The sequence below is a fragment of the Mustela nivalis genome (assembly GCF_964662115.1).
Source record: "Mustela nivalis genome assembly, chromosome: 18".
Lineage (NCBI taxonomy): Eukaryota > Metazoa > Chordata > Mammalia > Carnivora > Mustelidae > Mustela > Mustela nivalis.
In genome coordinates, this window is record NC_139037.1 from 27,786,669 (window position 1) to 27,812,511 (window position 25,843).

Here is a 25,843-nt window from a genome sequence, read left to right on the forward strand (position 1 = left end):
AAGGGATGTTACTATTGTTCACTGTTAGTAGTAGCAGTGTTAGAACTGGCGTTCTTGTCAGCAAAGAAACAGAGACTCAAAAAGGCAGGGAGCCTTGAACAAGACCCTGCCAGCAAAGTGACAGAACCCCTATCTCAAGGCTCTTTCCACAGGACAGAGGGACTCTAGCTACCCCACTCGGAGGGTCTCTTGCTATTTATTCTGGCAGCTCTGGCCTTTGCAGCAAAGATCACCTGAGCTCCAGAGGGAGCAGAGATGTAAACTTTTTACACTGTTATCCTCCACCCTCTCTAGACTCCGCAAAAAACAAAGCAAAACAAAACAACCCACAAACACTGCCACGCAGTTGGTGTCTTTATTCATACTCATTGACATTTCCCATGGGGAACTGTTGAAGGGAAGTGGGGACGGGGCTGAGAGGGGTTTCCTCCAGCCAGTGGAGGAAGTGATGGGTTAGGGACGTACTAATAGAGCGAATGAGAGAACCATCCCGACAGTGGGCTGAGATGCCTCGTGGAGTGACTTCAGACAACCTGAGTCCTTCTGTCAAGAAATACAACGTCAAAGTGGAAAAATAAAAACTGAAAGAAAAGAACAAAGTGCGTACAAAGCGATCTGCTAAGGTAGGAGAGTTTCCTAAGGCAGCCAGCAGTGAGAAGCCAGGTGTGTGGGGCGGCCGCGGGACCATGTCCCCATTCCACTGCCCCACTGCCAGGCCGGGCTGTCGGGCCACCAGTGCCCTCTTGAGACAGTCTCTGTCTGTTGGCTCTGAGGGTGCTGTCAGCCACAGAAAGTCGTGGCCGGGGGGGAGAGCCTGAAGTGTGGGAGCACCAGGGCAGCCCAGGGCAGGGCTGCATTGAGAACATCAAAGCATCTCTTTGGGGGTGGCTTTGGAGGGCTGGTGGGATACGGAGTGGGGAGGTAAAGGCAGCTGGGAGGGGGACAATCAGCACCGTTCCTTGGGCACAGAGCAGATCCACTCTCCAGAACCTTAAATTACTAGGGAGGGGTGAGCACGCTGGTTAAGTACAGAGCTGAAGGCTGCCAGGCCATCCGGGTCCTTCCCTGGCTTCAGGGCTCGGTCGGCAGATGTTGGAGGGGCAGGGCAGGGAGACACAGCCTGCTCAGCAGCCCAGCCAGTCGGTTTTGATGCTTCCGAATTTCACACTCTTCAGACTCTGGTTCTCCAACTTCAGGTAATAGGCACCCTTGAAGAAGTAGCTGTGACCTAGCAGGAGAAAGAGGAGAGGCTGTCACCACCATATCCTGAGACATGGAAGGTTCCCGGGAGCTTGGAGAGTCACCTGCCATAAGGAACAAGCTTTTCAACCAGAGAAGATCCCTTGGAGAGCAGTAGAAGGGGAACGGCTGTGGAAGTAAGTGCTCGGAATCCCTGTTTCTTCATCTTGAAGATGGGACTAAAGATACCAACCTCTTCGAGCTTGTGACAAGGATTAAGTGAGATAATATGTGCTATTATAAATATAAATAACAACACTCCACGGAGCACGGGCACAGACGAAGCACTTCCCAGAGACCAGATGTGGAACACCAGGAGGCTTCTAGCTCTGTCTGGCCTACAGATGGGTTGAATTTGGCTCACACCAAAAGGCTTTTGTTTTGTTTTGTTCTGAATTCTGAGTAAGCTGCCAACCCAAAAACATCTGGAAATTTTACATGAAAATATACATTTCTCACCTCCTTTTAAAACAGCTAGAATATCTTAACAGCACGCCCCCCCCCACACCCCCACCTTTCCTGCAGCAACCAGGAGATGCAGGTGATTATAAATAACCCATGTGCCTTCTGGTTTGCTGCAGACCCCTGTCTGCCTGCCTGCCTCGCTCATTGGCGCTACTGGCCTGGCCCCCACGGACTTGAAAATGTGGGACCCCTGACATACATGACCCCATTTAATTCCTTGAAAATCCCTGCACCTAGTAGGTGCTCCCTAAATGTTTATTCTTGAAGATAATCCCTAACCCAGCCCCCTCTAGATCATACACAGGTCTTTCTCGAACGTGTGAGTCCTTTTACCACCGGAAGTTAGGGCCATGGGCTTCGCGTAGCAGAGGGGCTCAAAAGAAATCCTGAGGAATTTAAATGCAACCTCTTCTAAGAAGGCCAAACTGGGACCCCTTTCCAGACCCCTGCAGACCTCACAGAAGCCTCCCCAGGAAGATGTTTTGCAAACTCCAAATGCTATCCCTTGCCGATACTGGTTGTGTTTTACTCAGTGAGGGACCAGGGGCACATGGAGGTGAGTGGGAGATCTTTGCCACATCAGCAGCAGGGCACGACAAAGTCTGTCCTGTCTCAAATGGAGCCATCGTTCTGCTAATGAGAAGCAGTCACAAGGCCTCCTATGGAACCTGAAAGGGCCTGGACCAAACCCCAGAATGAATCCAGGGCACAGAGCCCGCGTTTCCTGTTCCAGCAGGCCTCCTGCCTTTCCCTTTCCTGGCTCCAGGCCCTGCAGCTGTGATGGGCCTTTCTGGGTCTTACTGCCTGGAGCCGGCTGAGTGAGCGGAGGTCAGGGGTCTGGATGCCTTCCCAGCACTGGGCTGAAGGGGCTGGTTTGTTTTTCCCCCCTGAGCACCGCCTGTCTCCCTGCACAATGAGGGAGTGTGTGCTTGGGAGGAGCTGGGCCCTGGCTGGGGGCAGGGAGGCACGTCCTAGAAAGCGGACAGGGGCTCGGGCAACTCACCACCGCCCTGCAGGTCCACCACGGCGTCCAGGTTATCTGGGATGGCGTTCCAGGCATCGGCGATGAGCTTGGGGAAGCCAGGATCCATCTTCTTCTTGACTTCATTGTATCTGCAAGGAAACGGATATGAGGAACCCATGGGGCCTCCCTAAAGGCCAGCCCTTCTCCAAACCTGGCTGGGAGGGCCCAGCAGCCAGTTCCCGGCTGAGCCTGGGAAATCAGACCTAGCCCTGCAGGGAGGCAGCCGGCTGCAGTGGAAGGCCAGAGAGTCAGACTGGGGTCTGGATCCCGACTCCACTACTCACTAATTACATGACCTTCAACAGTCCCATAAAAGCAGTCTTGTGATTATTGCTAACGTGTAAAGCAATGTGCTAACCGCTTTCCATATACTTTCTCAGTCAATCCTGTGACAATCCCAGGACACAGTTATTACCGTAATATCCATTTCACAGACCAGAGACTTCGAAAGGGCACCCAGCTTCCAAGTGGGATCCAACCCAGGCCTGGCTGACTCCAGGGCTATGAGCTGCTCTCTGAACCTCTACTTTACCAACTGTAAAATGGGGCTGTAGTTAATGTATTTAATTAACATAGCAAATGAGAGAACATAGGCAAAGTGTCTGTCTCTATATCTGGTACTTCGTAGGTATTTGGGAAATGTTAGTCCCTTTCTAAACTCTGATCCCTGCTGCAGTATGAGGAGCACTGGACTAGGAGCCCAACGTCGGGTTCCAGCCTCATTATTCTTTCACTGAGAGACTGAAGGCTTGGACAAACTGTTGCTGCTTTATCCATCAGGTGGAGGTGACAGTCCCCATCCCAGGAGATGATCTCACCCGGGATGGCCAGGGGTGGTTACAGGGCAAGGTGGTTCGGGAACCTAAGCCCTGTTGGTCACAGGGCGGGCCTCCCACCACCCCTGTCCCTGCTGCAGCTACCAGGGTGAGTAGTTATGCTGGGCTGTGCCTGTTACGCAGCTAAATACCTTGAGTATTAGCTGGCAGAGTTTTCTTTCTGGCTATGCCGCCACCTTTTTCATTTTGGAGAATTTTTTAAATGCTGGGGTCCCTTTGGTTCCTTTGCTTCTCCACTTACACTCAACCTATCCATTGTTCCCTAAATATTTAATGAGTTCCCCCACTGTCTGCCTGTGGTTACTGCATTAGTCAAGATAAAGTCCTGGCCTTGAGGAGCTCATTGTCTAGACAGACCTGTGTTTGAATGATGCTCGGGTGACAGCCAGGCTTTCCTTGGCCGTGCCTCAGAGTGGGTCCCCGTCCCCATGGCCAGCCCGATCACCCTGACCCGAGACACCAACAACAATGTCCCCTGTAGGTTCCCTTCTACAGGGGGGCTTTGCTTCCCCCTCTCCTCATCACCCCGAGAACGGCCAGAAAAGCCTTCCCTTCTGCATCATTTAGGCTGCTTGCAAAACCTAACATGCTTCCTCGTGACCTGGCGTCCCAAACTCAAGTGTGCATATCAGAGTCCCAGCACTCCACCCATGTCACCTTCCCTGATGCCCCCGCTCGGAGCTATGTGTCTTCTGCTAGTGTCCAGTCTGCCCGCAGAGGGCAGGCAAGGCAGGAAGCAATCCCATTTTAGAGATGCAGAAACGAAGGCTTAGAGAAGTGAACTGATTTGGTTCCAAGTTCTGTTTCTTGGGGAAGAACACAGCATCATGGCATCAGAAGGTGCTGCCTTTGCAGGGATCTGGAGCTCTTCGTTTAGCTCTGTCCCCAGGTTCCTACAGTGTTTCCTGCTGGCTGTCTTTTAAAGGGTTTCTTTTGGGGCGCCTGGATGGCTCAGTCGGTTAAGAGTCTGCCTTTGGCTCACGTCATGATCTCAGGGTCCTGGGATTGAGCCCAGCATTGGGCTCCTTGCTCAACAGGGAGCCTGCTTCTCCTTCTTCCCCCTGCTCATGCTCTCTTACTCTCTCTTTCAAATAAATAAATAAAATCTTAAAAAAAAAATTCTTTCTCTGTGACACCCTGTATTTCCCTGCAGCTGCAGGAATTGGCAGTGTAGAGCAGGTGTTAAGAACACAGACACCTGCATCTCAACTTTTCCACAGGTGTGTATCCTTGAGACACTTCAGCCTCAGTTTCTAAATCTGGAAAACGGGGCTAAGAATAGTATCTACCTTAAATAAGAAATAAAGGTGAAATGCACCTATGTCTATTTCCCGCATTCTCACTTAAGCTCCACAAGTTAAAGTGTGACTATGTCTTGACCACTGCCTTCCAGCACCCAGCTAAGTGCCTGGGACAAAGGGGATGCTGAGTGGATGTCGGTGGGTTTAGTGGAAGCTTCCAGAAGCAGAAGCTGAGTACTCCCTGGCATAAGGGAGATGCCAGGCTGGAGACAGACGCTTGTCTTCTGTCATCGGGGGCTCTCTGTCCTTCTCCTCTGGGCCCTCTGCAGACTCAGCTCCAGTAACAGTGTCAAGTTCATCAACCACCTCTTCTGGGAGACACATCTGCCTCTTCTGGAAACCCAGTCCAGAGCATCCAGTAAGGCCTTCGGCTCGGCTGCTTTTAAGTAAGTGTCGCTGACCTAAAGCAGGGCCACCAGGACCCCAACTTGGGAAGGTGGGCTTGTTGCAGAAAGGGACCGGGAAGCAGGTAACTCTCCCCGAAACCCAGCAAAGCACCAGCACAGCCCGAGTGCCCACGTACGTGCACACCCTTGCGTTCACACATGACCCCATCTGTCCTGTGTGGTTTACCAATCCCCCAGGAGGCACTGGAGGGAGATTAGAGAAGTCCTTCCAACACCATGAGCCATAGACACCCGTCTTTATGATCGAATTCTGAGATCCACGTTTTTGTGTGTCCCACTGTCCTCATTCTAAGATTTGGAGAGGGGATTCAGGGCGCCTACCGTGCAGAAAGGCCATTTGTAGTATGTGCTTGTGCTCAGGATTGTTCCGGAGCCTGTGGGCAGAAAGCCCGCTCTGAGCTTTCCTGGCTGACTGTGTTCTTTCTTGAGGCTTGAGATATCCATCAGCTTGAGTTGCTAAGTGTCTTAGCAATATGTCTGGAATTCCTCTCTGACACCGGCAAACAGCTTCTGAATGCAGGGCAGCTGGGGGCGGGGGTGGAGGGGCGCAGGGAAGGGGGAGAAGAGAGAGGCCTGGGAGGGAAGCTGGACTGTTCCAGGAATGGCAGACAAAGGGCCCACCACCAGGAATGGCAGACAAAGGGCCCACCAGAGGCAGCCACAGGAGGAATGCAGGAACCAGCCCCTGCTCCCCCCACCCCTTCCCACTAACCGAATGACCCTGAGAGTACCGGGGAGGAGCGTGGGGTTAGGGCACAGGAGATGCGGTCATCCTCCTGGCTCTGGGGTCAACACACTTGCATTTAAGTAACATAGACCATGTTATTGAATTTCTTCGGGCCACCGTTTCCTTGTCTGGGAAATGTGGAGAATTATAATCAAACTCCGGAAGTCTGGACGGCCTTTCACTGACCTTTCTTGGATATCGGGCTCCCTGACCCGTAGCCCTGACCGTGGCCTCTTGGAATTGAACCTTTCCCTTTTGATGACCTAGAGCAGGGAGCTACCTGCTGCTGAACTGGCCTCCCTGCCAGTCTGCGCCCACAGACACTGCGGCTGTGGCAGACACACCAGACACACCAGCTGCTTCCCAGGGGGGCCCAATTTGGATGTTCCTGCAGGCAGCTGGTGCACCCATCTCTGTCTTCATCATATTTCGTCCTCTGCCCTCTCCCCGCCTTCACCACCGCTATTTCAGAGGACCCTGCTATCTTAGGTACAGTATTGGACAGTAAAGAATAAATAGCATGTTCTCTGGGAGCCAGAATTCCAAAGTTCAAATCCCAGCCCGCCATGATGTGGCTGGGTGACTTTAAGCTAGACACCTAACCTCTCTGAACTCCAGTTGGCTCAACTGCAAAATGGAAATAATAGTAACAATACTATTAGTATAATAATTAGTAACAATACTATAAATGATCTCATAAAGCCCTTGACATAGCATCTGGCATATAGAGTCAGAAGTAGCAGCTGTTAGACTTATTTTTATTATCCCTTTCTGCAGCAAGTCACCCCCAAATGGAAAGCTCCAGACCAGGCAGACGTGGGCCCTATCCAAAGCCTTTGGAAAAGGAAAGGAGGTTCCGACCAGCCCCGTACCAGCAGTGTGCTGTTCATCCTTCGGGGACCTCTCAGAGGGCCTGCAGCCCTGTCAAGTTAGAGGTCAGAGAGGGGGTATCTGAGGCCCCAAACCGCCGACCCTAACGCAGGAAGCTGGAAACCACAGAGCATCTTCTCCAGGTCTGCACACTGGCTGCACCGACCTCCTTTCGACTGCCCCGCCCCCTGCCTCGGCGCCCTCCCCGCCCACCCCTCACCTCCAGAACTTGTCTCCAGCGAAGATGTAGGTCTTCTTGTTCTTGCTCCAGTTAAAGGCCGCGTCCACACGCTGAACATCAGGGGGCAGCCCCAGGCTGGTCAGTGGCTTGGGGTACCCTCGCTCCAGGGTACTGGCTGAATAGACCCAGTATTCATTCCCTGGGGCGGAAGCAAAGGTTGTGTTGGTTCCTCGAGCTGCAATCCCTCAGCCTGGCCTGTTCCTTCCGTCGTCTGACTGCCGGGGGCCCCGCTGTGGCCATTCTTAATGGGGACACAGGGTCCTGCTCACTTCCGGTTCAGTGCTCAGAATCTGGTCTCCCATATATGGTTTTACAAACTGCTTATCTGGCCGAGGAGGTAAGTGGGCAGTGGGGTGCCTCCAGCCCTCGCTCATGCGCCAAGCCACGTATCCTAAGTGTCACCCCTGCCATGAGACCTTCTCCTAACTGGCACCACAGTCCAGGACCCCTCTGGGATGGAGGACATGGGAAGCTGGCTGGGGGAACGCGTACCTGTCATGCTGCCGAGCCTTTGGGCCCACGTCTCAGACCAGGGCAGGCTCCTTTGGGTTCTCCCTCCCCAGCCACAGCCTTACTGCATTTCCTCTTTAAAAAGCCTGCTTTTCCTTCTCCTCTGCTAGCTTATGAGCTCCGTGAAGTCAGGGCCTGGACCCCTGTAACACGGTAGGTTCCGATGAGACCCGGGTGAGTAGGGTTTCCTAATGTTGGCCACAGGACCCTACCTTGGTTGTTTTTACCACTTACAGAGATTTCCCGTACTATTATTTATTCCTTCTTTGCTTTCGAGGAATTTATCTTATAATCCATAGAAAGACATTTATTTTTTGGAAATAAATTCACTTTAAATGTTAAAAATGACACGACCTTTTTTAAAAGTTCCAGCTAAAATCGCTGTCTGCCGAAGGCTCTAGTACTGGAAAAGTTTTAGAGACACCGCACTGTACAGTGATTTTGCTTCTAGAAGAGGAGTTGGAAGGATTGAAAATTAAAATGTAATGGAACATTCACTCCGTGGGCTAGTGCTGTTTGATGCTGGGTGTCTGAGCCCTTCTCCCTGAAGCCCATGCTTCCGGAACTAATGACTGAGAGAACAGATCCAGAAAGGAAAGGGAGCATGCATAGGTGCACAGGAACCCTGGTGCAGAGCCCTGGGAAGCTGAGGGCGAGGCAGAGCCCTTCCCACACACCTGCAAAGAACACAGCTTTCTCCTCCTGTGGAGCCTCGTACACGGCATCGATCTTCTCTGGGAGCTCAGGCCAGAATGTGGCTACCAGCAAGGGTCCCATGGGCTTGTTCTGTGGCGTCACCGTCCGCCAAATGAACCTAGGGTGGGGGGCAGAGGACAAAGGAAACCACACCTTCCGTCACTCTGCAGCTGTTCCCACATACGCCTCCCCAAACCCACTCAAAAACTTCCCAGTGGTGGTGTCTCCAGAGGGGGAGGCAAGGTCAAAGGCACATTTGAGAGGGACTGGAGAATGGACAGAGCCCCCTCTGCAGGATGCCAGGGCTGAGAAGCCACGTTTTTGCTCCCTATCTTGCTCCCTCCTCCAGGAAGTCTTCCCTAACTACCTCTGTCTCTACCATAGTCTTCCTCCTCTGAGGCTTTTAACACTGAGTGCCTTGGAATAGTAGTTTGTTTGTTAAAATGTCTTTCTGAACCAGAAGTCCACTGAGGCAGGGGCAGGTGGTACTCAAAATATTTCCTGAATTGCAGTGGAATGGAAACGTGCACTTTGGCAAGGGGGAGAGCTATTATTATTTATGGAGCGCCTACTAAGTGCCAAGCACTTTGTGTGTCTTGTAAAATGCAATCTTCACGACAAGATGCTGGTAGTCTACCAGCATCTGTGATACGTTTATTTCCCTATCAACCTTCCTCACCCCACTCCTATATTTATGATACAAGCATGCCCAACTTCGGACCCCATCCCCATTCTGATGAGCTTAAGCCGATGGTCTCCAAGTATGATCCCCAGACCAGCAGCATGGGCATCATCTGGGAACTGGGGAACACAACTTTGTTGGGTCCCACTCGGGACCTATGCACCAGACTCTCTGGGCTTGGGGCCCAGCAATCTGTCTTAACACGCCTTCCAGAGGATCTTAACTCATGCCATTGTTTGAGAACCGCTGGTCTAAGCCTATCAGCATTTCTTGGCAACTGGCATTGATTCAGCAGTGATTGTATGATTCATGTGGGCCCACCAGATTGAACAGACTTGGAATTCACAGCTGGGGAACCTCTCACTCTTTCCCGCTGGATGTGGCCAAGGAAGCCTGCGGCCCCTTCCATGCACCCCCACTCCGGCCCCTGGCAGTCACTGTGTGACCACGAGGGACCCAGCCCTCAGGGAAAATCAATGCAGAGGATAGCAGTGGACAAAGGCATCACTGAATCACTGAAAACTTTTTCCATCCTGCGAGGCAGCCCTACCTCTGGACTTCATACCACATGAGAGCAGTTTCTCTCTGCTGTGTAAGTTGGTTTGAGTTGGGGTTCCCTCTTCCTGGCATCCTGATACTGTAAGAAGGTATCACCATCTTTACCCGACAAATGAAACTTAGAGAGATTATGGTATTGCCAGGATTCAAACCCAGATCTGACTCCAAGATTTGAATTTAATTTTCTTGCCTATTACCCTTCTCATCCCCTCCCCTGACCCTGCCCCCAATTCAGTGCCTACCACTCGTTCTGCACATGGGTGGTGCTTAAGTATTTACTGGCTAATTCAATGAACCCATCAAACACTCATCAACTTCCTTATGAAATAACGCTTTGTCAAGCCAGGGATGGCTCCAAACCCAGGCCTGTACTCTGCATGCTTTCCCAGGTCTGCATGTCTCAGTTCTGAATGTGGTCAGGGCCTCCCAGGTGGGAAGGGCTCCAGGTTAAAGGAGTCTGTTGGGGAGGGGGGCCCGATGGTACCTGACTTCTCACTGCATTTTGAGTCTCTCCCCTGTCTCTCTCTCTGCATCCTGGCCATCTCCCTGTGGGCCAGAAGACTCTGGAAAAAGCAGGGCACTTGTCCCCCAGCACCTAGCCCAGGGCCTGGACCAGAGGAGGAGGTCCTTCACTAGAGTCTGCAGAACACCTTCTAGCCTCATCAGGCTCCCTCTCTACCTCCCCCAAGCCAGGAATTCTCACATCTTTGCGGCTCTAGTCCTGCAGGGCCCCCTGACCCAAACACCCTCCCAACCTGTGAGCTCATCACTCCCCCTGGATCTGCTTCTAGTTTAAAGGCCCGCTAAGGTGCTGCTTCCTACTCAGAGCCTTTCCTGACTCGAGGTTGTCCAGGCAAGCATTTCCCAAATGCTTCTGCAATTCCATCCTTTCACTCGGCTACGGACTGCTGTCAGCTCTCCCTGCCTTTGTTTCCCAGACTTGACCGCTGCTACTCACACTTCAGTGTGCCTAAGACTCATGGGGAATTTGCAAAAATGGATATGCTCAGGCTCACTCCTAGAGATTTCAGCCAGAGGGCTTGTGGGCAGGGGCAGCAACCCAACTCACTAGGGAGCTCTGCCATAGGAGATCTCTGGACCTCTCTTTGAGAACGCTCCTCTAGGCATTAGGTGTCCCCTAATTAGGCGTCCCATCTGCTCCCAGCACAGCACCTCCACCCCAGTTCTTAAAGCAAAGTAGCTGGCACCGTAGGTCCCAGATGGCTCATTGCTGATAATCCTAGCTAGTGTCATCGCATACAGTTACTCCGTGTCAGGCATTATTCTAAGCATTTAATCTTACAGCCTTGAATCCCAAAAACAGCCCCATGAAATAGGTAAGAATACTAGTCCCATTTTATAGATGAAGAAATCGAGGTACACAGAAGACTCATAATTAACTTGCCTATATTCATGCAACCAGTAAGCCGCAGATCCTGGATTCCAACCCAGATCGGCAATCTGGGTCCAGAGCCCATTCTGTCAATTACCACACTGGATGCATGGATGAATGGATGGATGGATGAGTGGATGAATGGGTGGATGGATGGATGGATGAGTGGATGGATGGGTGGATGGATGGATAAGTAGATGGATGGGTGGATGGATGGATGAGTGGATGGATGGATGGATGGATGAGTGGATGGATGGATGAGTGGATGGATGGGTGGATGGATGGATGGATGAGTGGATGGATGGATGGATGGATGGATGGATGGAGAGTGGATGGATGGATGAGTGGATGGATGGGTGGATGGATGGATGAGTGGATGGATGGATGGATGGATGAGTGGATGGATGGATGGATGGATGGATGGATGGATGGATGGATGGATGAGTGGATGGATGAGTGGATAGCTGGCTGGCTGGCTGGGTGTGTGGATGGATGGGTGGATGGATGACGGATGGATGATGACAGACCAATGGGTAATAGATAAAAAGATGATGGATGGATAGAAGATGGGCAAATAGATGAATGATGGTGTATGTATGCATGTACGTATGTACAGATGGATGATGGACAGACGCCTTAATGCAGTCCTACATTATGTCTGCCATTCTCTGGGAGGACTAGGGCGGCTGGGTGAGTCTCAGCTTTTGGCTGATTGAGCTGGGGCCTTTATCTCTAGCACAAAGGAGACCACATCTCCCCTGTGGTTACTTGCTCCCCCTCCAAGGAACGATCTGGCTGTCTGGGGTCAAGGCCATTCCAGGAGAAAGCCTTTGGGAGCCTGGATTGTTGTTCCCCATTCTTCCCTCCACCCCTATTTCAAAATTCTACATCCATGTGCGTTTGCCATGTGACCTCACAGCACCACCCTTGACAGCAGGGGTTAGGGCTGGCCATGTGATCTGCTTCAGTCAATGGAAAATTCTCAGACGTGTTGTGAGTGGAGGCTTTAAATGTGCTCACGTGGTTTGATTCGGCCTCTTGTGCTCGTCATCTGCCACGAGCAGCTGCTAACCCCAGGAGAATGAGGGACGTGCTGAACATCCCTCAACCCAAACCGCGGACTGAAACCCAGACAACCAAAGCAAACAGAGCAGACCCAGAGACTAGGAGAGAGCGAAAGAGGTGTCTGTTGCCGTAAGCCACTGACATCTGGGGGCTGTCTGATAACATGGGACAAAGTGTCTCTACAGGGCATTCTATGAAGACCCCAATAGGCTCCCTGACCGAGGGTTGGGGAGGCAAGAATCTGCTCAGGGAATGGGCAGAGGGCGAGGACAAGGAGCATGCTCCCACACTCACCGGTCCTTAAAGAAGAAGATCTCCCCACGGATCTGAGAGATGCCATCGAAGACGATGTCCTGCTTGCAGATCTCAGGAGTGACGGGTCCCAGAGTTGGAGTGGGGCCGGTGCCCGTGTCGATGTCAGGGGAGGCCCCTGGAGAAGGAGGACGTGACTTCAGACCCTCCCAGGTCTAACAACTATCCCCACCAGGCTGAGCTCCCAAGCCCACCCACCCCTGCCTGCGAAAGGTCAGAAAAAATAGTATGCTGGCCTTGGAGTGAGCGTGAGGAAGACACAGAGAGGACGCCTGGACGTGGCACGGGGAGGACAGTAAAGAGAAACCTGAGTCTTGACAGAGGCAGTTTGCGGATGTCACCCTGACCAGTCCCCACCACCGTTATTACTACCGTTATTACTTCTGCTTTATAGATGGGGAAACTGAGGCCCACAGAGGTTGAGTAACTCGCCCAACCATTCAAACCCCACGCTCAGGTTCTCAAGCCTGCAGGACAGTCAGGGACATCGGTGGCCACCTCTGTGTCCAGCACTGGATGTGTGGAACTTTCGCCAGGATTCATCCCTTTGCCCCTCATGGCAACGGGCCACGGTTTAGAGATGAGCAAAACAAGTCCAGGGAGGTAAAGACTTGCTCCCTCTCTTGCTGCTGGTGAGTGGTGGACGCATGCGAACCCGGCGTCTATCCCTGGATCTGGTGTTCATTCCCAAATCCATGTGCCCCCAGCCCTGTTATCCAGCACCGCTTCTGCTGCTGTGACTTGGTCCAGGACCATTTTATAGCTACCTTCTTTTTTTTTAAATGGGCCCACTCTAACTTCACTGTAAGTGTTAGTAAATTTAGCACTGGTTTCAAGCTCTGGTGGAACTGTGCCTACTACACATTAAAACAAAAAACAATCAGAAGCGCCTAGGTGGCTCAGTCGGTTAAGTGTCTGCCTTCAGCTCAGGTCATGATCCCAGGATCCTGGGATCAAACCCCGAGTCAGACTTCCTGCTCAGTGGAGAGCCTGCTTCCCCCTTTTCTCCTGGCTCATGCTCTCTCTTGCTATCTCTGTCTCTCTCTCTCACATAAATAAATAAAATCTTAGAAGAAGAAAATCGGCATGAAAACCAGGCACTTTGATTCCCGGTATCATCAGGGTCTTTCTATACATTGGGCAATTCTGCCCTGTGGTTAGCTCGTTGTCCTGGATTCTAAATCTGGTGACCCTGACCCAGAAGGGTCACTTTCCTTGGGCCTCAGTTTACTCACCTAGAAAATGGGGAACCAGTTTCTCCCCTGCCAACCTCACGTAGTGGCTCTGGGAAGCCAAGAGGGGCGTGAATGCTGGTGTTATTTGGAAAGGAAAAGGACCATCCAAAGGAAAGGGGCTAACCCTTGGGGACCCGGTGGGGGGAGTAGCTCTGCTACTCCCAGGCCAGACCAATGCTCCTGCCGCCTGCCTTTGTCTCCTGCAGTCCTGGAGATCCCTGGGCCTCCATCCCAGGCTGCATGACCGCCCCAGACCCCCATCCGGAGGCCCCCATGCTGACGGTTACCGTAGAGCTCTTGAATGCCCTTGATGTCGTCCTGGGACAGGCGGAAGTTCTTGGTGAAGGTGTAAATGGGCGCCATCAAGGCTCCAGGGTCCTCCGAGTGCTCCAGCCCCATTGCGTGGCCAAACTCATGGGCTGCCACCAGGAACAAGCTGTACCCTGAAGGCCGCAGGAGGGGGGGGGGCAGAGAGACAGGGAGAGAGCTGAGAGAGCAGCGAGGTCTTGGTCCCAGCAATGGGGACCTTAGCGGGGCTGAGAGCTCTGCGGTTGGCTCATATCCATTCTGCTTTCTCCTAAGAGTTCCGAGACCAAGAGACTATGCCCATTGCCTTCAAGTAAGGTCAGCCAAAGTCCCTTTGTCCCCTTCCAGGGTGGGATTCCTGGGAGCTATGAAGGAGAACAAGAAGCAGCTGCAAACCCTCGACTTCAAGTCCCGTTTGTTAAAAACCCCGTTCTCTGGCTCTATGTGTTTCTCTACAAAGAGGAGGGGCAAACCTTGCATGCCGGGTCTCCAAAGAGGTAAGAGAGTGGGTCTGCCATATCTCCCCCAGGAAGCAGTAAAAACCACTCTCCCTTGGAGTGGCTGCCCAGGCTCAGCCACAGAGAGCAAACCCCATGTCATACCCTGCTGTGGGATGAATTGAGCCTCCCCAAAAAGAGAGAAGGCAGCCCAAATTGTGGGGTGCCTAACCCTGAGCACCTAGGAATGGGAACTTATTTGGAAATAGCTTCTTTGCAGATAAATTCAGTGAAAATGAGGTTATTCTGGGGTACGGTGAGTCCTTAATCCAAAATGACCATGCCGTTTTATGAAAAGAAGATACATAGAAGGCCATATGACAAGAGAGGCAGCCCTCCGGGAGAACTTAGCCCTACCAGTGCCTCGACTTTGGACTTGTAGCCTCTAAAATGCACGAGAATAATTCCTATCATTTTAAGACACCCAGGTTGTGGCACTGGGCTATGGCAGCCCTGGGAACCTAACGTACACCCCAAGGTGTCACACCAGCTCCAGAGTCTCACGCCATTTACCAGCAGAGGGAGACTCCCGCCTCTAAGGAGAAACCAGGGCAGAGCGGGTAATGCTAGGCCCCAGCATGCTGTTTGACAGGGGTTAAAAAAACTCCTTTGTCCAGCCTCTCTCAGTTAGCATGATCCAAACTCCACCTCACTGTGAGTAAAACAGAAGAAAAGTCACAGAAAAGGAGGCTGATCGAATTCTGACCAGCCACGGACCAACCCTCGCACCTGGCCATCGGGACCATCAGATCGGACCCCCAGGCAGCCTCCTCACGGAGCTGACCACATGGTAAGGTCATGGCCTACCTCCTGGTCATTCTCCTGCCTCAGCCTGTGTGCCCTGGAGGGCTGAGAGCTGTCTCAGGTGGCTCTATCCTTAGCACTCAGCACTGTCAGAGAACCCCCATTCACAACTTGGCCAAGGATGGTGTCTCGGGGGCAAGGAAGGGTTGGAGGGCTCTCTTGTGTTGTGTGGACAGTGGCATTGGAGAATGAGGTTACTTCCGTTTTCTTCCCTTCTCCTGCCCACCCAGCCCCTTGAAGGTGGGGATGTCCCATAGGGGAATCATTCTCTGGTATAGGGTACCCTGTGCCCAGTGCTGAATGTGTGGGGTAGTAAGAACCCCACTGGAAGGGTGGTCAAGACCGGAGGGGAAAGACAGCATCTCCGTGGTTGGGCAGGACCTCCGCCACCACCGTGTCTCGACGAGCACAAGTCTATACCATAAGTGGTGGGGGTGCCCTGGAAGGTTTCTGGTGCAGGGGCGGGGCAGTGTCTGGTGTTTCTGCCCAGTGGCCAGAGCCTTGTACCTTGGTCGGGGCAGAAGCCCCATTTGCGGTCATCGTCATAGTTGGCCGTGGTCGCACACCACAGTTTGCCGTCGCTGCGGCCTGCGCTGGTACAGCTCTCGTGCTTGTTGCCCAAGAAGGTGAAGGGGAAGACACAGGGGGCGCCTTCCGAGTTCCCACCAATGGTGGACATGGCTGTGGAGGGAGGGACATGGGTCAGGGGGCAGTAAGGCATCTGTGGCCACCACCAGAAAATGACACAATGCGGACTTCAATGAGTCACGAGTCTGGGGTACTCGCTCAGCCCTGGGCCCTGAAGCAAGCACTTTATACATGTCTCGACAACCCTGGGCAGTAGGGACCATTCATGACCCCCATTGCATGGATGGGAAAATGGAGCTCGGAGAAGTAGAGAAACTTGCCTGAGCAGTTATTGCCAGAAGTGTGAGGGCTAAGACTCAACCCACACAGCCAGATTCCAGAGCTTTATTCAGCCTCCCATGGATGGGGCCACAGGGACCCGAGGCAGAAGGGGCCGGGCAGAGCTAACAGTGCCCACATACTTCCTTCGACCGTGAGCGCCCTCATGCAGGGTCCTGGGGAGGACCTACCTGGGTCTCCTGCAGAAAGCAGGTGCTCGGTAAAGATCTGCTGGAAGAAGCAGAAAGAAGCAAGGAAAAGAGGGAGGAAGAAAGGAAGCAGGGAGTCCTTGCTGCAAAACAGAAACTGAAGGCTAGAGATGCGGATGAGAGCAAAGAAAGGCAGGAAAGAAAAACTTGAAGATGAGCTGGAGAAAGAATGAGAGAGAGAGAGAGAGAGGATTACCCGGGAAGCTGAGGGAATGTGGACCATTCAGACAAGGTTCTGAGCTGGACGGACATTAGGCATCCCCAACTCAGCTCAACGGGCTACTGGTGCCCATGCATTGTCTGTCCTGATGTGGGTGCCCATGCTGTCCCAACAGCTAAGCACTCTGGCTGGCACCCCAGTCCTGGGGAAAGGTGGTCGGGGTGGGGAAGAGGCTCTGGTAGGTTTTCTCTCGCAGGGCAGGCTGCCGGCCCCGAGGGGCAGGAAGAGGCAATGACACCCACCGGTCTCGGGGCAGAAGCCATACTTCTTGTCACGGTCGTAGTCCTCGGTGGTGCCGCACCAGCGGTAGCCGTCCGTGCGGCCCTCGGTGGTGCAGCTGTTGTAAGATGTACCCTGGAAGCGGAACGGGAACTTGCAGGGCTGTCCGTCAGCGTTGCCACCCATGGTGAACAGGGCTGGGGAGGCAGGGAGAGAGAGGGGAAGGGTGCGAATGTGAGAGGCCACCCGTCTGCCTGGCTGGGGATCAGCTGGGCGCCTGCATGGGGATGGCGCTGGCGGCCAGGTCACACCAGCGAGATTACAGTATCGTGAGAATATTCAAAACCATCTCCAGTGGTGGGGGACTTGGTGCTTCTCCGGGCTCCTGGAGAGCATCCCTGCCTCCCTGGCTGGCTCCATCCCTTCCCAGAGACCTTAGGGACGCCTGCCTCAATGCACCCAAACCCCCTCCTCCCAACAATGAAAAGGTTAAAACCTGGCACACAGCACAGGGTCTGCAGAGCCCGGCCCACACCTCAAGGTCACGGTCCAAGATAACTGGCCGTGCCCACGCGATGCAGATTGCGGTTGGCAGGACCATAAGAGTCTTTCCATTGGAGAGATAGGAAAACAGTTCTGAGAAGGCTCCTGGTCCTCCTCTCTCACTTGATCACAGTCTTTACCACACACTCGCGTGCACACATGTGCACATGTGAGCGCGCGGGAGTGTTGGGCGCGCACGTGCACGCGCACACGAAGCTTCCCCTCCCTTTCAAACCCAGGGGCTTTCCTGGATGGCCTGCTGTGGTCCTGCAGGACAGAGAGGAGGAGCAGAGGAGGACAGAGGGAACGGAAGGGAGGTGGTATCTTCAGAAACCTTTTAACACGCCCTCTGAGCTCCCTCTCTGTTCTCCCTAGGACAGAGACTAGGACTGGAGAATTGAGGGGAGAGTTGCGTTCAGAGCCTGGGCTCATCTGCGTGGGTTTTCCCCCCACTCCCCCGTGCTTTCATCCACCCCAAAGCTACAAAATGATGTGTCTCCGGAATTGCCAATGAGCAAAACCACAAGTGCGTAACAAGGACAGTCTGTGCGCAAAGGCGCCAGAAGTGACCTCATCGGCCCCCGTTAACTCCACCATGACCAAAATGGGGGCCAGGGATCACAGGATCAGGGCTCCATATCCTCACTACTCCCCTCACCCCAACCAGGAGACCTTCCCCCACAAGGCCAGAAACAATGAGACGCCGGGGAGAGCCCAAACTGAAGCCAGATGCCTTGGTGGCCTCAGAGAAGGAAAGGCAAAGTGTTAACCTCCACAGAGGCCAGCCTCTGCCCTTGGCCTCCCGACAGCTGCAGGTCTACCCCCCAGGAAACCCCCCATCTCCTTTCAGATCCAGCCCCCAACAAGGAGAAAGACAAACAGCCACTGACTCAGCAGTCAGGAGGGCCTGAGTAACCAGAACATCTATCCCAAGACCCAAACCCATGCGTGTTCTACGTATTTGCATCTGGCTAAAGACCAAGTAAATGGCTAATGGCCAGTGCAGGGAAAAACCAGACTTATGAATTACAGCTGTTTCCACTTGCACGATCAAGGCATTCTGTTCTAATCACAGGGACTGACACATGGCAGGGTTAAGGCTGCTTGAATCCCTCCAGGGAAAAGCCACATACATAAACTACTTTTGTTTAAAAGTTTCTGACTCATGAATGGTCAATGGCTTGACCTCTTACTTAATACAAAGTATTGTGCGAGATGTGGTATTAAAAGTGTAAACAGGAACACGATTAACTAGCTCTTTGTTCCCTCCCTTCTGTTAAGACGGCTGGTGCTCAGCGTTCAGTTGCAATGGGGTCAGAGAGAGTCACAAACTCGTCAAATTACAGCTGAAAAGACAGAGGCATAGATAGATCAAAGAGTCTTTACAGGATGGAGAAGAAACACATATCCACAAAATTAATTTTTGGGTTTTTTTCCCGTGTCCCCCTCCCCCAGTTTTCAGGGCTTTTGACCTCTAGAATCATCCAATCTAATAACATGACCACGTATGAAGATGTACATGCTGTCTTTTTATGATTTCTGGTTACGGAGTGTGTCTCACTGTGAAGAACATATTAAAAAAGGATTGAGTGTGTAGGTCAGTACCTTACCCCTTTAAAAAAACTTCTCCCTCTATATGGTTTCAAAATATCTGAAAATGTCGTGTCCCGAGCATTGGCAAAAACACGTACGAGAATACTGAGTCAGGCCTACTTCCTTTGCCAAGACACAGAGATGCAGACACAAGCAAAGACAAAGACTCAGACAAATATGAAACCGCTCCCACACTCAGATGTGTGTGTGTGTGCATGTGTGTGTCACACACACATGCACACACACACACTAGAAGAGTCAGCATCAGGACCAGGAACAATCACTGACATTCCCAGGGCCAGAGTCCCCAAGCCGGGTTGGGTACCAGCCTCGTGTCTGAGTCTTGCCTCTCACTCCCACTGCTGGGCTTTCAATCCATCCCCCAGCCTCTCCTCATGTCCTTGAGGCACACCCCCCCCACCCACCCCATCCCCCAATCCTGGTCTGGGGGTAGAAAGTGATTCTACAGAGAACCACCGGGCATTTGAATAGTTCCAAGTTCATTCTCACACATACTAGAAAAAACATATTTAGCACATCAAATCTGTGATTTCACAACTATTACTGCTAACGGCAAAACAAACCAACGAACCAACTGGTTTAATGACAGCATCACGTAAATGCGGGGACAAGAAGGACGCAGCTGTGGCTCGTGTGGTGGGGGGGAGCTGCGTGAATGAGGCAGTGGGGGGGGTGCTGGCTGATGGGCAGCATCAAGCCTATGGAGGAGTGGGCACGGGAGTCGGGGGCGACCCAGGGAGGTGGAGGCTGAGGAGGAAAGCCTGGGGCCAGGCAGTCGCTCACCTTCGTGGGGGCAGAAGCCGTACTTGCCGTCCTTTTCGAAATTGTAGGTGGTGGAGCACCAGAGGAAGCCGTCGGAGCGGCCCGTGTCTGTGCAGCTGGTGTACTCCCGGCCGTTGAACAGGAAGGGGAACTTGCAGTACTCGCCGTCGGCGTTCCCATACTTCACTCGGACCACTGAGGGCGACACAGGGTGGGCGGTCAGCCCCTCCGGGCGCTTCTTTGGAGACTGGGATTCTGACTCAGCCGGGTTATGGGACCTCCCTCCCACGGCTGGCTCTCTGGTCCCATCAGAGCAGATAGAGGGCTCCGAGGTGGCCAGGGAAGCCACAGTCCTTGTGGCCAAGGGACAGCGAGGCATGCGGGGGACCAGAGAGGAGACCCGTGCGTGACCCGGATATTCACTCTCTTACCTTGCCCTTCTCCCAGGGTCCACAGCTCATCATCGTCAAAGTGGGAGTCTCCCCCAACGCCGGGACCAGGGGCAAAGGCATGAGCCAGGAGCCCGTCCTTGCCATCGAAAGGGTATCCGTCTCCATGTTCTGCAACACACAGGGTGTCGGCTTCCAACTGCCCCAGCTGGGCCCTGAAACCCAGCCACACTCCCGTCCGTGGGCCCTTAGCTGCCCTGTCCGGTGTGGTTATTCAATCCCGAGAACAGAGCATCTCTGTTCCTGACTTGACTGTTACCATCCGATGGTCTGCGCTGTCCCCTCAAGTCTATATGGCTCCCCGATATCCCTACCGCTGACCTTCACTGACCACACGATGGCCGGCGACATCATACCTACCCACAGACTAATACGCCCACCCATGTCCTTGCCACTCTCCACTGTCCCTCATCTGTACCGTTGTCTGTATCACCTACCCCACACCCACACTGCCCATCCAGCCCTGTCGCTTACCCTCAAGTCATCCCATCGCCAAAATCCACAATGTAAACTTTCAGCTCTGCTTTGCCACCCAGGAGCACGCCGCCCACCCGCGTGTCAACACCGTTGCCTATGCCCGTGTCATTTACCCACATCACGCTACCACCACTCACAATGTCCACACCACCCACCTTCAGGTCCACACTGCTGCCAGCGTTCACAGGACCAACCCACATGGCATCCTTGATCCTTGCATCTAGCCCCACTTCCTCCCGAGTCTACACTGTTCCACTCTTCCTGACTCACTCTCGCATCTAGAATGCCTCAATGTCCTCCAGCATTCGCCAAGAGAACTTCCTGTGATGATGGGGTATTCTTTGTGCTGTTCAGTTCAAGAGCCACTGATCTCATGTGGCCACTGAGAAACCAAAATGTGGCTAGTGTGATGGAGAAATGGAATTTCCAGTTCAGTTTAATTCTAACTAATTTAAATGTGAATGGCCCTGTGCCCCTAGTGGCCACCATGCTGGGCGGGGCAGACAGACTGCCTGCCTTCAGGATTACACCCTCTGTACCCACTGTCACGTCACCTGACCCCATATCAGTGTGGCTGCCCAGTGTCTACGCCTTCTACCCTCCTGTCTAAGCTCTGCTCAGTATCCCAGGCCCCCCAGATGGCCAGACCGCCCCTCTTCTGCCTACCCCAGCGGCCGAAGTTGATCATGATGTCCGCCTCCCCATCGTGGATACGAGAAAACCGTAGCGGAGTTACATCGCTCCAGACTTGGAAGGCACGGGCAAAGGCGTCATCCACCGTCTCGGGGTCCAGGTCCGGTGTGTAGCCAATGATCCTGCAGGGCGTAGAAATTCATACGAGTGTGTCTGTGTGTACAGGGAAATGGGAGTGTGCACATGCACATAAGCATGCACGTACGTGACCAAACATATGTGTGCCGCTGTGTGACCATGCAGGAACGGGTGTGAATGTGCATGCCTACGTGTCGCTCCTATGTTCCTGAGTATGTGAGGAGTGCACAAGTTGCTGTGTGCAAGTCTGAGTGCATGAGTGTGTGTGTACACGTGGGCAGGTGTATGTGGGCGTGTGGAGCAGAACTCACTGGGAGAACAGCCCGCCCAGAATGCCTTGAGCTTTTGTGGAGCCCTAGACCAGCCCACAACCCCATGCCCCCAGCTCAAGAGTCTCCTTTCTTACCTCTGGCTGGTGGGCAGGGAGGCTACAGGACAGACAGCTCACCCCTGGAATCCAGCATGAGCCATACAGAACAGAGCTCTCAGCCCAACCAACGACCCGTGGTAACAACTCAATGACAGAATATAAAATTCAGTCGGCAGCCAGTCATCTCCCTCCACCCTGCCCTAGCGAGCCTGTCTAAGAACAAGAGAGACTAGCATTCCTTATGCTCTCACTGTATGCTGGACGCTGATGTCTGTCTTGATATCCCACTATACATGGGACCAAGCTTAGTTCCCAGAGAACCTACAAAAAAGGTTAGGTTTTAGCCCCATTCTGTTGACTGGAAAGTCAAGGCTCAACGCACCGCAACCTAAGGAGCCCGCTGCCCCAAAGCCAGCAAGAGCGTGAGATTCAAGCTCTGGTCTGACGCCACTTCCTAAGAACTTTATTGACAGAACTTAAGGGGCCAGGCCCTCACCAACTACTCCCCAGGACCCCAAGAAGGGAGAAGTCAAGGCACAAAGAGACCCAGTGTCCCGCAGCCCCGGGGCCCTGTTTCTAGCCGCCCAGCCTTGGCACCTGTATGTGATCTGGTTCTTGTCCCACTTGGGCTTGCGGGGGAAGAAGTTGTAGTTGGCCACGTCGGGGTTGCCACAGCGTGGCTTCCGCATGGTCTCGATGGTGCTCTGGTCGAGCTCCCCCGTCTGCGGCAGCCCGAAGAACTTCTGCATCTTCTTCAGTGTGTCCTTCAGCACAAACAGGTTGCAACTCTCCTTGGGGCAGCCATAGAAGGTGTTTAGATATTGCTGAAAGAAATGAACACACGAGGCCAGCAGGTGGGTGAGGACGCCCCCAGACCCAAGTGGTCTGGGACCCAGCGGTCCTGGGTATCCTCCCGGGATCCCAAACCCGCTCTGTCGCCCACCAGTTGAGTGACAGAAAAGCTGTAACACAGGGCACGGAGTGGGTGCTTACTGTATGCCCCATCTAGCAACTCCATAATGCGTTACTCATACTACCTCCCTCATACAGAGAAAGACATTAAAGCACAGAGAGGTTAAGAAACTTGCCTAAGAACCCACAGCTCACCTATGGCAGAAGGGGATTAGGACCCAAGCCATCCAGTTCTGGAGCCCATGCTGGGAACTCCTAACTCTCTGCCTCTCTTCTTTACCTCTGCCCACTCTTTTAATTCACCCCACTGCTGATGACGGCGGGACTGGTTTCCTCACTTTCCTTATAAAGAGATTCAAGACTTAAGTGTCTGGACTCCAGGAGCAGACAGACCTGGGTTCAAATCCCGGAGAGGTCCTTTCTAAAAAGAAAATTTCCCGTCCTCTGTGCTCGCTGAGGTCTAAAGCAAACAGGCCTCTAGGGAGTTTCAGGGACGAACGAGCTCATTTATCTGTTCAACAAATGCTTTTTGGCTCCTACCGTGTGTCAAGCCCTGTGCCAGTACTGGGGAGAAACTGGTAAATGCGGCAGAAGTTTCTAGTCTCCAGGGTTCAGACCCCAGTGTGGGGAGGCAGATGGACCACAGTCAATGGAAAATGGGATGTGTGATGTGTGCCATGTCGGAATAATGAAAAGAACCCAGAGACTTTATTACAGGGGTCCTAACCTTTTTTTGGGGGGGGGGGGGTAGTTAGGAAAGGGGAATAGAGACCATAATAATAGTGACAATGAGAATGATGACAAATATATCTCTTGCTGAGTGTCTACTATGACCCAGGTACCCTTCAAGGTGTCCCGGATGACCTTCCCCTTAATCCCGAGACCCCACCATCATGCTGTTTGCAGAAGCAGCTGAGGAGAAGTGAAGTGCATTCCCCAAGGAGGCCAGTTGTTCGTGATTCCCCGACCTGAAGCCAGGCAATGTAAGTCCAGAAAAGGCTCCTCAAGCCTCCTCCTGCATGCCCTCCAGGCTACACCAACTTCCCCATGCTGTAGGAGGTGTGGGGACCCACCAAGATTTTTCAAGGCTCCGGAGCTCACCCTCTACCAACAGCCATCTCATTGCGCAGGCCAGCTTCAGGCCCCTGAAATAAGGAGCCCCCTAAAAATGTAAGGTCTCCCCACCCATTTGCCCAGCAGGGACAGAACCCTGTATGCAAAGAAGAGGAGTGATGGTGTCACATCCCAAGAAGGGGTTCCTTGGGGACGCCTGGGTGGCTCAGTTGGTTAAGCAGCTGCCTTCGGCTCAGGTCATGATCCCGGCGTCCTGGGATCGAGTCCCACATCGGGCTCCTTGCTCTGCGGGGAGCCTGCTTCCCCCTCTGACTCTGCCTGCCACTCTGTCTGCCTGTGCTCTCTCTCTCTCTCTCTCTCTCTCTGACAAAATAAATAAAATCTTTAAAAAAAAAAAAAAGAAGGGGGTCCTTGGGTGACCAGAGAGCATGAAAGTCCTGTCCTAGGCTGGTTGGGGACAAGGATGCAGGAGAATAGATTTCTCTGGTGGCTGAAGGAGTAAGGAAGTAGATGTCGAGGGCTGGAAGGCACATCTGGAGGGGTCCCTGCCCCTGAGGCGCTCGCAGGGTGAGAGGAAGTGCGCCTCTGATGCCCCCAGCTCCCTTGTGTATCTCTGCGGTCTGTGGCAGGGCAGTGGGGAGTTCCTCCAGCCAGCCGGCCTGCATCCCAGCTTGCGGCAAAACAACCTCTGAGCCACAGCTAGGAGCCCCGCCAGGAGGGAGGGCGGGCTGGCGGTGCTCCGACCAGAGCTCCAGAGCTCGGGGCTCCATCCGCCCCCGCCCCACGCGCCAGGGCCCTTGCGCACCCGCCCCTCCCGGCGCCTGGCCGGCCAGTGGCCAGTTCAGTCCTCTGGTTCTCCAACCCCCGCTGCAGAAGTTCGAGGAAACTTTCCGAGGTGCAACCCTTGACCCTTCTGGCCAACTGGTCCATTGAGCCAGGTGAAAAAGATGCGCTCTCTGCTTCCCTCCTGCCTCCCAAACTTGCCAAAAGATCCGCTTCAGGGCCTCTCTCCAGATGTATGCCAAAGGTGCCTTGACGTTGGCCAAGCTCTGCTCTGCCCTGAGTTCCCAGCCACACGTGTGCAAAAGTTAACCTAAATTGTGTGCCAAAGGACCCTCTTCCCAAAATCTCACAGGGGTTCAAAGGATCCTCCGTTTTCAAAAGAGACCCCTTTCAGGCCTTTGGCCAAAGGCCTAGGAAGACGCTTGCCAAGGGCCTGTTAGCCAACCTCCCAGATGTGTCCAAAAGTTGTTTACGGAGCGGCTCCCGTGCCAGATCCCCCAGATACCAGACAATGCCGCCGTTATTTACCGAGGAGCTCCCTTCCAGCTGTTTGCCAAAGCGTCCCCTGCCTACCAGCACCAGCGAGAAGCCCACCCTGCCGGTCTCCGCAGTTGCCAAGTTGTTTATCAAAGGCCTTCTCCAGTTACTAAGGCTCCCCTACAGTTTGCCAGAGATCCCTCCCTCAACCAGCCCAAAGAAAGCCCCCCCACCAAGCCATTTCCCGAAGCTCCTCCCCACGCCGCGTGCCCACCGCGGGGACGGCCGCTCGGGAGACCCCTGTCCTCCGAAGTCTCTCCGAACTTGGCTCCCGCCGGCGGGCGCTGCGACTCACCACGGCCAGCTCTTTGTCCGTTTTGGGGGCGACATCTCCAGGGAACTTGATGATGGGCGACGGCGCGGCGGCGGCGCGGCTCCACAGGCAGCTCAGCAGGCAGAGCACCCGCAGCGGGCCGGCGAGCGCGCCCCGGGCCCCTCGCGCCTCGGTCATTGCGCTCCCGGGCCCCGAGCGTCGCCCGGGGGGTCGCTGGCTCGGTGCGTGTGGCCGCGTCGCCGCCTGGCTGGCGCCTGCTCCGCCGCGCGGCGCTGCGCTCCGAGGGGCCGCTCGACTCGGTGGCCTGGGGTTGGCCCGGCTCAGCGGCGCATGGTCCGGCCCCCAAGTCTCCAGCCCGCGCCGCCGCAGCCCGTTCCCGCCGGTCCTGGCAGCCCCCTTTGTATGTTTCTAGCCCCAGATGCGCAGCTTCCAGCCACCGCCGGAGGAAGTCTGGATGCAGCGGAAACAAGGAGGGGGCAGCCGCCAGATGTGGCCTGCTGGGGTGGGAGGGCGCGGGCTGCGTAGGGAGGGGGGCGAGCTCAGGCCCGCCCCGCG

At 53.9% G+C, this 25,843-nt stretch overlaps 1 protein-coding gene across 1 annotated transcript; it reads right to left on the reverse strand.

Moving 5' to 3' along the window:
• Nucleotides 1-336: 336 nt before the first annotated feature.
• On the reverse strand, nt 337-25,749 carry MMP2 (matrix metallopeptidase 2). Its single transcript, XM_082712027.1, has 13 exons — nt 25,310-25,749; nt 22,306-22,532; nt 21,234-21,382; nt 20,073-20,201; nt 19,663-19,836; nt 16,746-16,919; nt 15,676-15,849; nt 13,849-14,004; nt 12,309-12,444; nt 8,298-8,434; nt 7,090-7,249; nt 2,708-2,817; nt 337-1,228 (listed from the first exon to the last, which is right to left on the reverse strand). The coding sequence occupies exons 1-13, from the start codon at nt 25,463-25,465 to the stop codon at nt 1,125-1,127; spliced, it is 1,986 nt and encodes a 661-aa protein (XP_082568153.1). The 5' UTR covers nt 25,466-25,749; the 3' UTR covers nt 337-1,124.
• Between the last annotated feature and the right edge of the window lie 94 nt (nt 25,750-25,843).

Excerpts from the sequence above, each read along its gene's own strand:
- MMP2 (XM_082712027.1), bottom strand. The coding sequence starts at position 25,465 with ATGACCGAGGCGCGAGGGGCCCGGGGCGCGCTCGCCGGCCCGCTGCGG. Across the intron at positions 20,202-21,233 it reads GATCAACTTCGGCCGCTGGG|AACATGGAGACGGATACCCT; the intron begins GTAGGCAGAAGA and ends TGTGTGTTGCAG. Across the intron at positions 7,250-8,297 it reads GAAAGCTGTGTTCTTTGCAG|GGAATGAATACTGGGTCTAT; the intron begins GTGTGTGGGAAG and ends CTTCCGCCCCAG.